Raw genomic sequence first — 15,206 nt, forward strand, 5'->3', positions numbered from 1 at the left:
GTAAAACTTTATCTTTAGGACTATCAATATAAAATAATAATAATGGTTTATAAAACAGGTGAGGAATATATCATGTCCACTCTTGTAAATGATTTGCACTTAAAACGCAAGTTATTTTTTTAAATTTCTATATTGGCGATCAAAACAAAGCATAAGAAAAAATAGAAACATACAGGTAATGAAGTTTATTTTTAGAATTACAAGAACCATTAAGATGGTAATGTGTGTTTCATTTTTTCATATTCATTTAAGACATCAAGATGTTTGAATTTGTCTGGAGTTAGGTTAAACAATCTGATCAGATTAAATTTTTCTCCAGCACTAGGACTGTAGTATGAACTCATCTGACAAACCAATATTATGGCTTCTTCTTTACTCTGTAAAAGACATATACAGTATATATTAACAATTTCTCAAAACATTTGCTATTAGATATTTGGGCAAATATTATAGTCAATTCTATGTAAATCTTTTAGAGTTTTGTTTAAGGGTAACTGGTATTGAATTCAAACTTCTTAGAGTTTTGTTTAATAGTAACCCGTATTGAATTCAATCTTCTAAGTTAAAATTTCAGTAAACACCTGAAGCAAGCCAAGTATTTTCATCTAAATAAAGGAAATGGATTTCAATGCTAAACACATGTCTAAATAGTTATACATAAGTTTCAAATTTTGAATGACCAGACACTGTGCACATGTCAAGTTTCTGTTGTATTGCTATATAAAAAATACTCTTAAAATTTTTTTTCCATAAAACTAAAAGTTTGTTGAATTTAATCATTTGCTTACTGCTGGATACCTTCTGACTGTTTATTAAGACAAAAACACAAAATGGCTTTTTTACTCAATTATGGCTAAAGTTGAAATTTAACCTTGACTGAAGAATGATATTGCTACAGGGCTCACATGATTACCATGTGAGTCTCCAATAGTAGATGAAGTTAAATAAAGAAAAATTGGTAGTTTCAAATTCAATTTTATTTCAAATACCTACAGTAATATAATGAAACATGAATATAATTATATCATCTTCGCAAGCCAAGGGTTACGATCCACTCCCTCTCTCTCCACCCTTGGCGGATTGAGATAAAATTTTGGAGACACAAGGTAAGGATTTTTATTGGTTGCAGTCAAAACTCGCTGCATCCAATCAAAATGCGCCTATAACATGATCACGTGTAAATGTAGAAAGTGTTTGTAAACAATTGCCACGTGTTTTTTGTGCAACAAGCCTTTACATCCCTAAACATACGAATATATTTAGTGAAAACTTGAATGTTTTAATTAACAAATAGAAGTTCCTGTGTATGTTTCATGCACAAATGCATGAATGTTGACGTATGCTTTCATTTCCGGCTTTACCAAGTGTGTAGAATCTAGACGCTACCGTGTTTTTACCTCCAAATTGAAGAGTTCAAGTGCTACCATTGGTCAAGACTAATGTATTCGGAATTGGCGTGATTTTTATCTTCCGATAGATGGCGCAACATTGTTATCACAAATGTTGGCTCAATCCGCCAAGGGTGAAGAGAGCGGGAGTGGATCGTAACCCTTGGCTAGCGAAGATGATAATTATATATGCATAATCAACATTTGAAAATGCTGCAGTCCATATAAATTGAACTAGTCATCATACAAATACTTATAAATCTGATAAGGAAAGATTTTTAGCATTTAATTGTATTCACCTAAGAAAAGTGTACTTACTATAATATTTTCATCATACTGTCCAGCCATCAAAACTATCCCTGGAAATAAAATATATAGAAGAATACAATTTCAAAGGTGTTTATTTTACCCGTAATTGTTTCACAAAAAGTAACAAGCATTCTGTGAGTATGAAAGGCAAAGCAAGGTTCTTCCCAATTAAAAATTAATTGTAATGAAACAAAATTCTAACTTGATCTATAACTTATCATGGTGTAAACTATATAACAAATATCTTGTAGCAGGACGAAAAAAATGTTGAAAACTGATAATCTTTCCAAGGACCATAACTCTGTATAATATGATCAGACTAGAAAAAAATTTGAACTAGGTTTGTTAAGTGTCATGATAAAACTATATACTAATTTTCAAATCAATATCTTCAAGCATGCCAAAAAAGTGTTGAAAACTGAATTTTTTTTTTAGTTAATTTTTTTAGTAGAGGATTACAACTCTGCACAAAATCTTCAGACAGGAACAAAATTTGAACTTGATCATTAACTTGTCATAATAAAACAATACACCATATGTCTAATCGATAACTTCAAGCATGAAGAAAATCAAGTGTGGAAAACTGATTTTGCAGCCTGACGGATGGATAAACAGACAGACATATGGAGTGCAAACACAAAGTTCCCTTCGACTTCATCAGTAGGGGATTAATAATGGAAGTTGCATATGGAATTTTTACAATACACTGTGTAACAGGATTCTCATCCAAAGAGCAGGGTTGCAAAGAGACATATTAGAAAACAAGTCAACATAGCAATGTGTTAATTTGTGTACTTTTTGTAAATGAAGTTACCTTCAACTAAGAGCTTATTTTATTCTATAAACTTGTAAAACAGACTCCAAATGGCTTTTATATGACCAAATTATCATGAAATCCTGCCCTACAGTAAGTATGTAAACTTATTGCACACTACAATCAATATTTATATATGTTAAAAAAACTTTTGACATCTTGATTCCTACCTTTGTCATCTGCAAATTCAGGAAAATGTGCTACAGTCAGACATGGAGGAGCATTTTCTTTCAGAAGCTGTAAAATAACAAAATTGTACTACATGTATCTTCTTGTCAACTTAAAATCTTTTTATTTGTTTACTTGATTTTAGGTTTAAAGAAATTTCATGTTTTTTTAATACAAGTATTTTAAATAAAGTCCTAAAATATTGATGGAGGTAATTGGTTCTTAAATAAAATAGAATGAGGTCCTGAAATGTCATACTACATGGTCTCCATGCAGACTAATCTAAGCTGTTACTCTTAAGTGCTATGTACTAGGATCAAATTCAAGACCTCTACTTTCAAGGGAGGTTAAGCTATACTATGTGACCATGGAGGTGGTTATATTATCAGTAGAAGTAAAAATAAACATTTCTTATGTATGTCTACCAGATTGTTTACTCGTAGCCCAAAGTACAGTTTGATCAAATTAACACTTATAAAAAAGAAGATGTGGTATGATTGCCAATGAGATAACTGTCCACAAGAGACCAAAATGACACAGACATTAACAACTATAGGTCACCGTACGGCCTTCAACAATGAGCAAAGCCCATACCACATAGTCTAGTTCAGATCTTGATTAACAACTACCTGGTACATTCCCAGTGGGGTGAAATAGACATCTTTTCCATGTATCTGTGAGAAATAATATTCATAACCATCTCCTTTGGGTAATGGGTACATAAACTGAAAAAACAACAACATCATTCAATTTAACCATAAGTTGTATACTCCACTAGTGAAAAAATAAAACATATTTTAACTGTTTAATGGAAAGAGATATATGTGAGCACTTGTTATTTACAGAATGCTGTTGATTAGTTATATCTAAATTCTTATATATTGTCAAATGAAGTGTTTTCACTCTTGAGAAGAACATTTTCAAAAACCATCAAAATAATGAATACGCTTTTCTTTTGTATATATGCTAAAAGCCTGAAACCAATGAAAAATGCAGAATGAGTATCTTTATTAAAGTTTACTGAAACAAATTAGACTACTTACAAGAGGACAAGTCTTTGCTTTAGAAACTAAACTTTCATAATTCATAGCCTGAAAAAAACAATAATAATCTTCATACAAAAGACTAAGTAATAGAGTCAGAGAACATATAAAAATACAAGTATGATATCTAACAAAGATTAATAGCTGCAACCTCGATGTTAATTCAATTCTTCTATATAATAACCCTCATCTTTTGCTTTGTAATAAATGACACAGGAGATCACAATTGGCACTTTTGCAGAAACTGCTTTGACATGATGTCGAACCCTAAACAGTTGGGGCAAAAAAAAATTCAAGCTTGATACTGTCTGAATTTTGATTGTGATGAAGTTTTTGACATGATATATGTTTCTAACACAAAATAAATGTGGGCAAGGATCTTGCAAATCTATTGCACAATACTGTGAAAATAAAGATTTTTTCTTGAAACTTTTCAAAAATTTGAAATTTGAAAAATGTTGAAAAAAATATGAACTCCTTATAAAAAATGGAAAAAAATGTCACCCCCCCTCCAACTTTTTGAAGTCCCCTAGGTACAATTACCACCCAACTCAATCCCAGCCTATCCTTTATAGTATGGAACCTTAAAGTACAATTTTAAAGAGATCTGTACACTAAAACACAAGTTATTGTCTGTAAACTAGAAAAATGCTTCTTTTTTACCCTTTTTGCCCCTAAATCCTGCAGTCTACCCTCAAACTAAATCTCAGCCTTCCCTTTGTGATATGGAACCTTGTGGTACAATGTCAGAAGAATCCATACACTTACACACAAGTTATTGTCTGGAAACTACAAAAATGCTTGTTCCTAAACTGTTGGCACCATAACCCCAAAAATTATTCCCAACCTTCTACTTGTGGTATTGAAAATTGTGGTACAATTTCAGAGCAATCCTTTGACCCCCTTGTGGGCCCCTAATTTCTAAACAGATCCGGCCATCATCCCCAAAATAAATCCCAACCTTACTTTTGAGGTATTTAACCTTTTTTTAAATTTCATAGAGATTTATGCACTTAAACATGTTAAAATAAAGTCATTGTCCAGAAGCCAAATGTGCCTTTGGAAGATGCTGATGATGCTGATGATGCTGACCATGCAGACGCACAGACAACAGCATCATAGTGTTATATGAACCCCAAAAAATTTTGCGGTCGTATAAAAAGTAACATATGTTTGTACTCTCTTGTGGTTCATAAGTGTTTCTTGTTTTTAATATAGATTAGACTGTTGGTCTATGAAGGTTAACTTTTTACAAATTGTGACTTGGATAGAGAATTTCTCTACCACATCTTCTTATATCTATATAATAATAAGTATAACAATGACACCAATTTCTAGTCTGTTATTAATAGTAAACTTACCTCCACTGCTCTAGTAAACTTACCTCCACTGCTCCAAAGATACAATCTTTTTCTGCATAATATTGACTCCAAATCTGAAATTAATTAACTATTGAGTTAAAAAAACAGGTAATAACTGATTTATTCAAAGAAAGATATTGTCTCCTCTTACTTTCCTCTAAAACTCAGTCTTTGAATTGGTTTGAATTGATGTTTTGTGTTTAAACGCCACTTTTAAGCACCACATTAAGCCTATTTTGTGGTGGCCAGTTTTTATGGGTGGAGGAAGCCAGAGTGCCCAGAGAAAACCACGACCTTCATCTTTGAATTGGTGTACAAATGTTAAATGTAGAATGTTGAATACTGTGAATTGTAAAAGTACTTTTATTTGTAGGGTACCAATTTTCGTGGTATAAGTGTCCAACAAAATACAACAACTGTTGGCCAAATAAAAAACTTAAAGATCCCTATGTAGGTTTGACTACATGGTTATGGCCACATAATTTAGATAATACATCAAATATCAGCAAAAGGAACAAACTATATATACAACTTTAGACAGGATTCCACACATTTAATCTTTTTAAACCCAAAAAACAGGATGACTTTAACTATCTAATTTTCATTGAAAAAATAGTTTTGATGAAAGTCAGACTTTCAACATGTTAAGTGATGTTTTGTAATAATCAAGTGTTAATTTAAAGAACCCACAAACATGTAACTTTTGCTCAAACCGCAAAAACAAATATAATAATATACTTTGTATATAAATATATATAAAAAATTATTAAATGAAATTAGGATAGTAAATAATATACTACTGGAAATTCTATTAATACGACATGTTAAAGTTTAAAATATATAAAAAAATATATTACCTTCTTTATTTCTTCAGCACTTTTATCTTTAATTAGATCAATTTTCATTACTTCATCTAAACTCTGCAAAAAGGATTCGATTAGTTCAGACAATAAGCAAAAATACAGACAGACAGATGGACGAAGGGCAAACATAAAGTCCCCTTTTACTCCTTTGGTAGGGGATTAACAAGCATTCTGAGAGTAGTGCATGGCAATACATGTACAAAGTCCCTACCAATAAAGATTTTAAAAAGCAACCGATATCATATACTAAACATTACCAAACATGCTAAAGGCACTCCATGTGAATAATAATTACACCAAATTTGAAAGTTGGTTCAACTTCAAATTGTTGAGCCATGTTTTTTGCTTGACAGACAAATTAAACAGTTTCAGATAAGACAATTTAAAGCATTTAAGCTGAAATATTTAAAGTTCTACAATAAAGGTTCATAAAACATCTAACTTTCAATATAATGTGATCAAAGTATATCAGTCAAGTCTGAAATGCATTGTAGTAAAATCTTACCCTTGGTGGCCAGTTACCAGTTCCCTGGGGACTTTCAACACTAGGTTTGGGAACTGATTGAGCATCTTTAATCTCCTGTTTTCTCTGCTCTAATGACTCAAGTTTTTTGTCCTTCAGTTGGTCAAGTCTAGCCTGAAACTCTTCTGGAGATGTACTGAAAATTGAAATTTGACAACTGACATTCTAAATTTTTTTTTATTAATTTTCCATTTATTTTAAAGACTGAGAACTGTGGGGTAATATTAACAAGTCTTTCATTACCTTTTAATCATTCATATATTATAGGTTATGTTTGATTCTGTTTGCTGTTACCTTTACTATCGAGTTAATTACATTTCCTGTTTTGAATTTTATTGTATGTTCTGAACATTTTGTCATTCCACTGACCAAGATTAACAGTGGGAGGTTTAGATCTAGAGATATAAGCTTTATCTTGACTCATGTTACCGACCGTGCAAGAGCTGTATAGCCAGTCAAGGTTGTTAAAATCTTCCATTTGTCTTTGCTGACTCATGTTCCGGCACCTCTCTCCAAGTCAGGAATTTCGCCAGTGGGATTTCTGTAATATTGTCAAAGCTTTTGTCCTTTTAGGATTTTGGTGTGTGTAACAGATCTTTTTGATTGTCTCTGTTAAGTTAACAATTTTTTTTATATATATGTAGGCCAATCTGTAGAGCTTGACATACATTGTATTGCACAAGCACCTGTCTTTTGTTGAAATAGTATACTTACCTCTAGATGTCTTATTGTTTTACTGTGTCATTGGGTTGCTGTCTAAGAGGACTTGTAAATTTATCTTTTAATCATAATTATGGAATACAGTGGTATGTGACAAAGTTTTTATATACATGTAGAAATTAAGTGTATTTAAGAAACAGTTTAATTAACTCAAGGGGAGCAATATGAATATCACCGATAATATTTGTTTTCATCACATGACAAGTATTCACCGATATACAAAATCTACTTACCTTTGTATATTACTAATTTTCCCCTTGTATTTATCAAAGTATGGGTTTTGTGATATATCAAGATCATTTTCTGTTGTATTGGAATAGTCCCTTGTAACAGCCTGTTGGGATTTTTTCCACCTGAGTCCACACTTATTAGAACATAATAGATTTCTTGAATATGTTGATCTGTTTAATTGAGTTGGAACATTTCTCCAACAAGAGAAACAAACACGGAGTAACTGTGACCTTGGTAACATAGTTGTATCACATCTGTAATTCATGCATGATATTTTCTGTAAAAAAATTAAATCAAAATTTATAAATTATTTCGAACACCTAAAAGTTGGAAAAAACTTGAAATTATGTAAGCATTAATCCTGATCATTCATCCATGGATATTCTCCATGTTCATGATTGATGTTACAATATTTTACAAAAGTGTTGTCACAATATCAATTTTTTTTACACAAAAATATAAAAGCAAAAAGAAAATTGTCACAACATCTCATTTCATTGTCACATTTCTGCCCCAAAAATGTTCAATGACATATCATTATCAAAATAAAATTAAGAATGAAAATGGGGACTGAATTTGAAAAGCACACAGAGAATAGCCAAACTTTTTGGTTATTATCTCTTCTTATATTGCTAGATACGTGCAAAATTTTCAACCAAGTATATGCCATGAAATTGAGAATGGAATTCTAGTAGTGTCAAAGAGACAACCCGACCAAAGAGCAGACCACAGCCGAAGGCCACCAATGGTTCTTCATTACATCGATGAATCCTGCACCCGTGGGAGTGCTTCAAATTCCCTTTAAACAATAAATTCAGTTAAAAAGGGAGGTGATACTTAACTCCAAAACCTATAAATGAATTAAAACTATGTTTACCTAAGATCAAATATTGCACCATTCAATCCAACATTTTTCTTTCTTTCTAGAAATCTGATATAACAAAAAAGGTCCATACATTTGTACATGCTTTTCTAATCAACTGTCATAGATACAAAACTAAAAGGAAGTGTTGACATCAACCATGTCAATTAATATGATTATATGTATGCAAAAGGTCTTAACCATTTATATAGTTAATGAGTTTGTGCCAATAGAAATATTTGTATTTGTATTTGTATCAACAATTTATATAGAAAAAAACTGTTGCAATACTTAACAACTAAAGAGGACTGTACAGGTAAAGGAGTGTCAGTCAAAAGTCAAGTGATGACACACTAGTCTTTTGGGTCAGGTTAGCCAAAAAATATGTGTCACTCAACTATCCAACATCCACATGAATTTTTTTTCATAGTAGAAAACACATGTTATGTTATGTTTTAGGTAAAAAGCATGTAGAACATGAAGCCTTGAAGCTCTTTGTTGCTTGCTATTTGTTGAAGATGGTACTTTGACCTATATAGTATAGTGGTTTACTAAATTTATACAAATTGTGACTATGATGGAGAGTTGCACACATACCTGGCCGTCTGTCTCTACTTTTTCTATCAATGTTATAAATTCATTTGTAAATACCAGGGTCCCACCTAGGTAAATGTAGTACATCAGTGTTCTAACTTTGGTCTTAAGTTAACATGTTTGGAGCGATCTCTTCCTTTAAATGTTTGTGTTTGTACTTTAAGATTTCTTCTAATGAAGCCTAAGGATTTATTTTCTTTAACAGCATTTTTTTGGATGTGGGTCTTCTATTTTATGTCTGCAGAGATCATGGAGATGGTGATACCAAAGTGTTTTGGCTGTTTTCCTGTTTATACTAAAATGAGTCCATACATGTTGTAATAAAAGTGGATGGGATTTCCATTTATGTTATGTTCAATAGTCACATTCGTGATATTACACTCTTCTGGATGGAAAGACATAAGCCTATCTTGTTGACATTGTACTTTTGTATGGTAGCTAGCTAGTTTCTAGGTCGTCTTGAAGCTTGAGGCAGTCGTTTTGAGATTTTATTTGCCAGTAGATTATACTGTCATCAGACATCTGCAGAGAGTCTGATTTTGTTTAGTTGAAATAGTTATGACATCTTGAAAGTCTTTTATCATTTTTTCCGGTGACACATTCCATTCGTTGGAAGGCCTTACAGAAAAAACTAGAGGCTCTAAAGAGCCTGTGTCGCTCACCTTGGTGTATGTGCATATTAAACCAAGGACACAGATGGATTCATGAAAATATTGTGTTTTGGTGATAGTGATGTGTTTGTCATGTTTGTAGATATTACATTACTGAACACTCTTGCTGTTAACAATATATCTATCTATATATATTTAAATGCACTTTGCCCGAAATTAAAGAGAGAAAAAACATTTTGTAAAAATTTACCAAAATTTACAAAATTTATGAAAATTGTTATAATAGACTATAAACATGATAAAGGGCAATAACTCCCTAAGGGGTCAATTGACCATTTTGCTCATGTTGACTTATTTGTAGATTTTACTTTGCTGAACGTTATTGCTGTTTTAAGTTTATCTCTATTCAAAATAATATTCAAGATAATAACCAAAAGCTGCAAAAGTTCCTTAAACTAACCAATTTAGGGACGGCAACCCAACAACCGGTTGTCCTATTTATCTGAAAATTTCAGATATGCTCAGATATGTCGAGTTTGTTGACCTTTATGTCAAGTTAATGCAGTGAGATACATCCAGTTCCAATTCATTCGATTGACTTCTGGATTCAGAACACTCAACAGAAGGGACCTGTTCAGAACACGCCAACAGAGCGCACCCCTAAATTTATAAAAAATAGTATCGTTCATAGCACTGTACCCTATAGTCCAAATAATTATGACGTCTTGAAAGGCTATTATATTTTTTTTCTTTGACGCCTTACTTCGACTTGTTGATGTAAGGCGTCAAAGAAAAAAATTATAATAGCCTTTCAAAACCTCATAATTATTTGGACTATGTACCCTAGGCCTAGCTGTGGCTATTTTTTTAAGAAAAAAAAGAAATGTGAATGTATTAAACCAACTGTTTGATGTTTGATACCTCATTGCAATTTTTGCTGTATATACGTACGTTATCTGCTAATGACCCTTACATTTGAAGGGTCATAATTTTTTAACCATGATTTGTGTATGGAACTTGAAGAACAAGCTGTGCAGCACACACGTGACCTCTATAATTTGTTTCAATATCTATACTGGAATATTTACAAACACTTTTTCGTATTAACTTACTTATAAGACTTATAAGAAAGACCTGGGACTTCAATAGAATAATTTAGCCCCAGAAAAGAGTGTACTTTTCCGGAAAAAATATGAACCGATGTCAATTTAACTTTATGAATTATCATCCACATCATTGTAGTGTTTTGGTGAGGCGTATTTTTAAAATTAAAAACCGAACAACTTAAGCGTTTTAAATACATTGAATTAAAAAAAAATCGTGTAGGAAATTGTCACAGGTGAAAAGACAGGTGTGTACGAAGACGTATGGTGACATGAGAATATTTGCAGAAAATGACCGAATGTGAAGGAAAATATTGGACCAGGTACTAACGAAAATATTGCAAATATCTTTTCTATTTTAAATGCTTTTTGCCGAAGTTTTACACGCTATCACTTGTGTCTGTCAATGCCAATGGGGGTTTACTGTCTATGAGAATAGTAATGCTCTTAACGTCAGTCGTCAAACAGTCATTTTAGGCTACCGTTAGCCTCAAATTAGTTAAAATTTTACTGTGATTCATCTAAATATCCATATTGTGATTCTTTAGCTGTTTTCAATATCATTATTGTCATTTTTGGGAAAAAGTTGATGTTTTTATCATTTAAAAGAAAGTGTACATTTTATTGTCATACACCAAAAACTATTGTCAACGTCATTTGGCAAGAATATTTACCGTTATTCATCATTAAGGTACCCCCATTACAGCCCTCTACTATTCACACTCATACGAAAAATTAAAGTACAACTGTTAAAAAAAATAAATCAGTACATGTATACTAATTTTGAATTTTATTGATTTATTTACTGTTACTGTGGAATTTGTCCCTATGCTACATTTTCACAATGTTAAATAAGAATACATGTACATGTATATAAAAATTAATGATATTATCTTCGCTAGCTAAGGGTTACGATCCACTCCTGTTCTCTTCACCCTTGGCAGATTGAGCCAACATTTGTGATATCAATATTGCGCCATCTTATGATCTATCAGAAGATTTAAGGCATGCCCATTCCAAATACATTATTCTTGACCAATGGTAGCACTTGAACTCTTCAAATTTGGATGAAAAACTTCATAGCTCCTACCCACTTCAGGTGAAGCCGGAAACAAAAATATACGTCAATATTCATGCATTTGTGCATAAAACATACACAGGATCTTCTATTAGTTGATCAAAAACATTCAAGTTGTCACTAAATATAGTCGCATGTTTAGTGATGTAAAGACTAAATTGTTGCACAATCAACACGTGGCAATTGTTTACAAACACTTTCTACATTTTCAAGTGATCATGTTATAGGCGCTTTTTGATTGGATGCAGCAAGTTTCTACTGCAACCAACAAGAATCCTTACCTTGTGTCTCCGAAATATTATCTCAATCCGCCAAGGGTGAAGAGAGCGGGAGTGGATCTTAACCCTTGGCTAGCGAAGATGAATGATCTAGACTATCATGACTATCTTGACTATAGTAGTTAAAGGGGCACTACAATGTAGCTACAAGATATATATAAATTCTAGACAGTTCGGTAGCCAGACATATCAGCATCCCAGCAACTGGCACAGAGAAAGACACTTCAGCACCTAATAAATTATTGGTAGTCCATGTACACTGGCACATTCCTTAAGAAGTCTAGACGTGGAGATGCTGTTGTTACAATATTATTGCCACAAAGCAAAAAGACTGCCATGGGTTTGTCGACTCTGCTTTTGCTAATACCTTTGTAGCTTGTCTACAGAAAACATCTTTAGCATGTTTAGCTGCAGCTGAATATCAGAGGCTTCCTTGAACAGTTCTGTAACCAAGGAATAAAAAGACTCTGGTCTCGACACTGTTATGCCACCCCTCCACGTCGTTGTTAATATGGACTAAGGACATAAAACCACACCAGTAGTCAATGTCTAATACACTGTTCCTTATCCACGTCTTGTATATACAATGTATATGTAATCCACCTTCTGGACTGCTGAATGGTCTGCTTTCTCGTCTAAACGAAGGGAGGTGTTTTGTTGCTGTGTGGCAACAGGAACAACAGCTGTTTTTGTTGCCATCCATTGGGCATAAGGGTTGCGTCTCCTGGTAGATGGTGGGTTGCTTTTTATTTTCAGGGCCGGCTCAGGTTTCCAGGATGAAGTATCTGGTTCCTTGATGGGTGAAACCAGAAATCCCAATTGGTCACACCATGCTTGTTTATTATTAAAATCTTCTTGTATTCTCTTTTAACAGCAACATATCTAACAATCAATTATGTTTTATTTAACATGTTTAAAGGATACAATCATTTAGGGTATAATTAAGGTAGCACAATACAAAGATTTTATACCTCCAATTCCCCAGTTTTAAAATGCTGTAACTTTCTTTATAATGCAGCAATACTTGAAAAAATACAAAAGTGTTATTAAGGAGATAACTGTATTGTATTTTAAGCTTGGCCTTTGTAAAACGTCGATTTTACTGTCGCAAATTAAGTTTACCTAGCGACGCGGAGCGGAGATAGGTAAACGGATATTTGCGACAGTAAAATCAAGTTTTACGAAGGCCAAGCTTAAAATACAATACAGTTATCTCCATTCTAATGACACATATTAACATAAATTTCATTTAATAAATATTTTGGCTTGAAAATGCCATAAATAAAAAAGTCCGTGAAACTGTTGCATAGTCTTTAGCATTTAAACAATGTGACGTCATATGTATGCTCTGGTTGTCAAACATGAATACTAAACGTATTTCTACCTTTCGTACGCTTCGGAATGGTTTCAATATAGACAAAAAGAAGATTTTGAGGCTCAGAATGTGACTATCTTGTTTATTTTTTGAGAAATTACGAGGAAATTACATACCCAAAAAATTTCGGAATTCAAAATGGTGGCTTTCTTAGGTACGGACTGGTAGAACGTGGAATCTAACCCCTCAAAATATTTGTCAACGTCCAATGAAAATTGTCGTTACAAACTTATTGCATTAGAATTATGGATAGCTAACAGATTAATATATATATTACTCTTTCAAATTAATGCAGTGTTAGTATATTATACAACAATTATGTAATCAATTATAACATTAACTGTGTCTACAAAATTTTATAAGAAATTTCCACTTTCAATTGAAATTAGCTTCAGATTTTGGATAGAATGTACAGATCAAATTTTACACCTAATCAAACAATCTCTACTTTTATGTTGTAACACTTATTACTGATTTATGAAAGAATGGAATACAATAGCAATAGTTTGAGACACTATTTTGTTGCTTCTGCTGTGTTGATTAAGATAATGTTAAAATTTCTTGTGTAGTTATAGAGATGTCAAAGCTAACTTCATTCAAGTGAACTGACCAAGAGTTTGCCATTAATTGCATAATAATTGATTACATAACAAAATTACTGCATTCATTTAAAAGATTACAGGTAAACATGGCCAAACTTTTCAAATTAACATTTTGATTTTTACAGACCTGAACGAAGAAAATGGGCAGGTGGACTCTTTTTTGGTTGTATGGCTTTGTATGCTTGTAGAACTGTACCACCACTATGTTTACCAATTATGGCAGAAGAATTTGGCTGGGACAAAACACAGTCTGTAAGGTTTAACATTACATTAATTGGATAACAGACCACACCAACCAACAAATATACAGACAAACATTCAAAGACAAATAAAAAACAAAAAGACACATTATTGAATTTTTAAATCTGACAAAAATTATACTGCCATGTGAATAAAGCAGCTCAAAAATAGCATTAGAGAGAATACTGACACGATCCAATCAGCCTGTCTTAGTTCAGGTACAAAGATGGTGGGATACACCAGTTCAAAGTGTGCAGCACTGTTCTGCACATGTTCTGATTTTAAAAGCACATTGTCATTATCTTAAACTAGTTAGCCAATGAAAACCAATAGAAAATACAATGTAAAAGGTTAAACCCAGAAAAAATATTGGTCTGTAAGTTAACTTGCCTGACAAAAGGATAATGTTAACTTACTGTAATGCTTAGTTCTAAATCATTAATGGATATTTTTTTTTTAAATACTTGATTCGTAAAGGATTTTTTTTTTTTATTAAAAACAATCATCAGGTTTTAAGTATTAATGCATTGCTAAAATTAATATTTCAACATTGAAATTCCACTCAATATTGAGTAAAGGGGGTGGCGTCAAAAGGCGCCATTATGAAGGAAATGGTTAAAAAGGAAATATGAACTTTAACTATTGATCTATATATTTTTAAAACAACAATACAAAATTAAAACAAGGAAAATCAACAGTTATATGATTTTGTCTTATTTTGATATTTTAAGTATAATTGATCAATATTTTCAGGGCACAGTCTTGGGAAGTTTTTTCTGGGGTTACACAATGACTCAGTTTTTAGGAGGCTACCTCAGTGACAAAATAGGAGGAGATGTAGTACTGCCAGTAGCAGCCGCTTTTTGGGCATTAGTTACATTGATGACACCACAGCTTGCCTATCTTTCAACAGATAAATATAGCACTCTCTACATAGTGATATTGTCAAGAGTTTTATTAGGATTGTCACAAGGTAGAGTTGTATTATTCTAATAAAATATATAAATGTATTATTATACTTCAGGTTAAAATGCCATATTTTG

The 15,206-nt window shown here is 32.3% G+C and overlaps 2 protein-coding genes across 6 annotated transcripts in view; one reads left to right on the forward strand and one right to left on the reverse strand.

Annotated features, from left to right (window-relative positions):
• Positions 1-170: 170 nt before the first annotated feature.
• LOC134684313 (ATP synthase mitochondrial F1 complex assembly factor 1-like) lies at positions 171-10,717 on the reverse strand. Of its 4 annotated transcripts, none has more exons than XM_063543616.1 (11): positions 10,600-10,685; positions 8,298-8,351; positions 7,423-7,697; positions 6,452-6,605; positions 5,941-6,003; positions 5,107-5,157; positions 3,723-3,770; positions 3,309-3,404; positions 2,682-2,748; positions 1,707-1,747; positions 171-377 (listed from the first exon to the last, which is right to left on the reverse strand). In XM_063543616.1, the coding sequence occupies exons 3-11, from the start codon at positions 7,683-7,685 to the stop codon at positions 210-212; spliced, it is 951 nt and encodes a 316-aa protein (XP_063399686.1). In that variant the 5' UTR covers positions 7,686-7,697; positions 8,298-8,351; positions 10,600-10,685; the 3' UTR covers positions 171-209. The 4 variants fall into 4 exon arrangements, with proteins under 4 accessions (XP_063399686.1, XP_063399673.1, XP_063399679.1 ...); XM_063543603.1 differs by lacking the exon at positions 8,298-8,351 and adding an exon at positions 8,880-9,171 and having other exon boundaries at positions 10,600-10,671; XM_063543609.1 differs by lacking the exon at positions 8,298-8,351 and having other exon boundaries at positions 10,600-10,717.
• Positions 10,718-10,719: 2 nt separating this feature from the next.
• Positions 10,720-15,206, forward strand: part of LOC134684299 (voltage-gated purine nucleotide uniporter SLC17A9-like) — a 32,644-nt gene continuing 28,157 nt past the window's right edge. The window contains exons 1-3 of one of the 2 annotated variants that reach the window (XM_063543594.1): positions 10,720-10,913; positions 14,049-14,180; positions 14,917-15,136. In XM_063543594.1, coding sequence (XP_063399664.1) covers positions 14,127-14,180; positions 14,917-15,136 — 274 coding nt within the window. In that variant the 5' untranslated portion in view covers positions 10,720-10,913; positions 14,049-14,126. The remainder of the gene's footprint in view (positions 10,914-14,048; positions 14,181-14,916; positions 15,137-15,206) is intronic. The other variant, XM_063543587.1, reaches the window with a different exon arrangement.

This window comes from Mytilus trossulus, chromosome 1, assembly GCF_036588685.1.
Source record: "Mytilus trossulus isolate FHL-02 chromosome 1, PNRI_Mtr1.1.1.hap1, whole genome shotgun sequence".
Taxonomy (NCBI): Eukaryota; Metazoa; Mollusca; class Bivalvia; order Mytilida; family Mytilidae; genus Mytilus; species Mytilus trossulus.

Coding starts and splice junctions, on each gene's coding strand:
- LOC134684313 (XM_063543603.1), bottom strand. CDS start 8,963: ATGTACTACATTTACCTAGGTGGGACCCTGGTATTTACAAATGAATTT. Junction 3,771..5,106: donor GTATCTTTGGAGCAGTGGAG/GTAAGTTTACTA, acceptor TGTTTTTTTCAG/GCTATGAATTATGAAAGTTT. Junction 378..1,706: donor AGTATGATGAAAATATTATA/GTAAGTACACTT, acceptor TGTCTTTTACAG/AGTAAAGAAGAAGCCATAAT.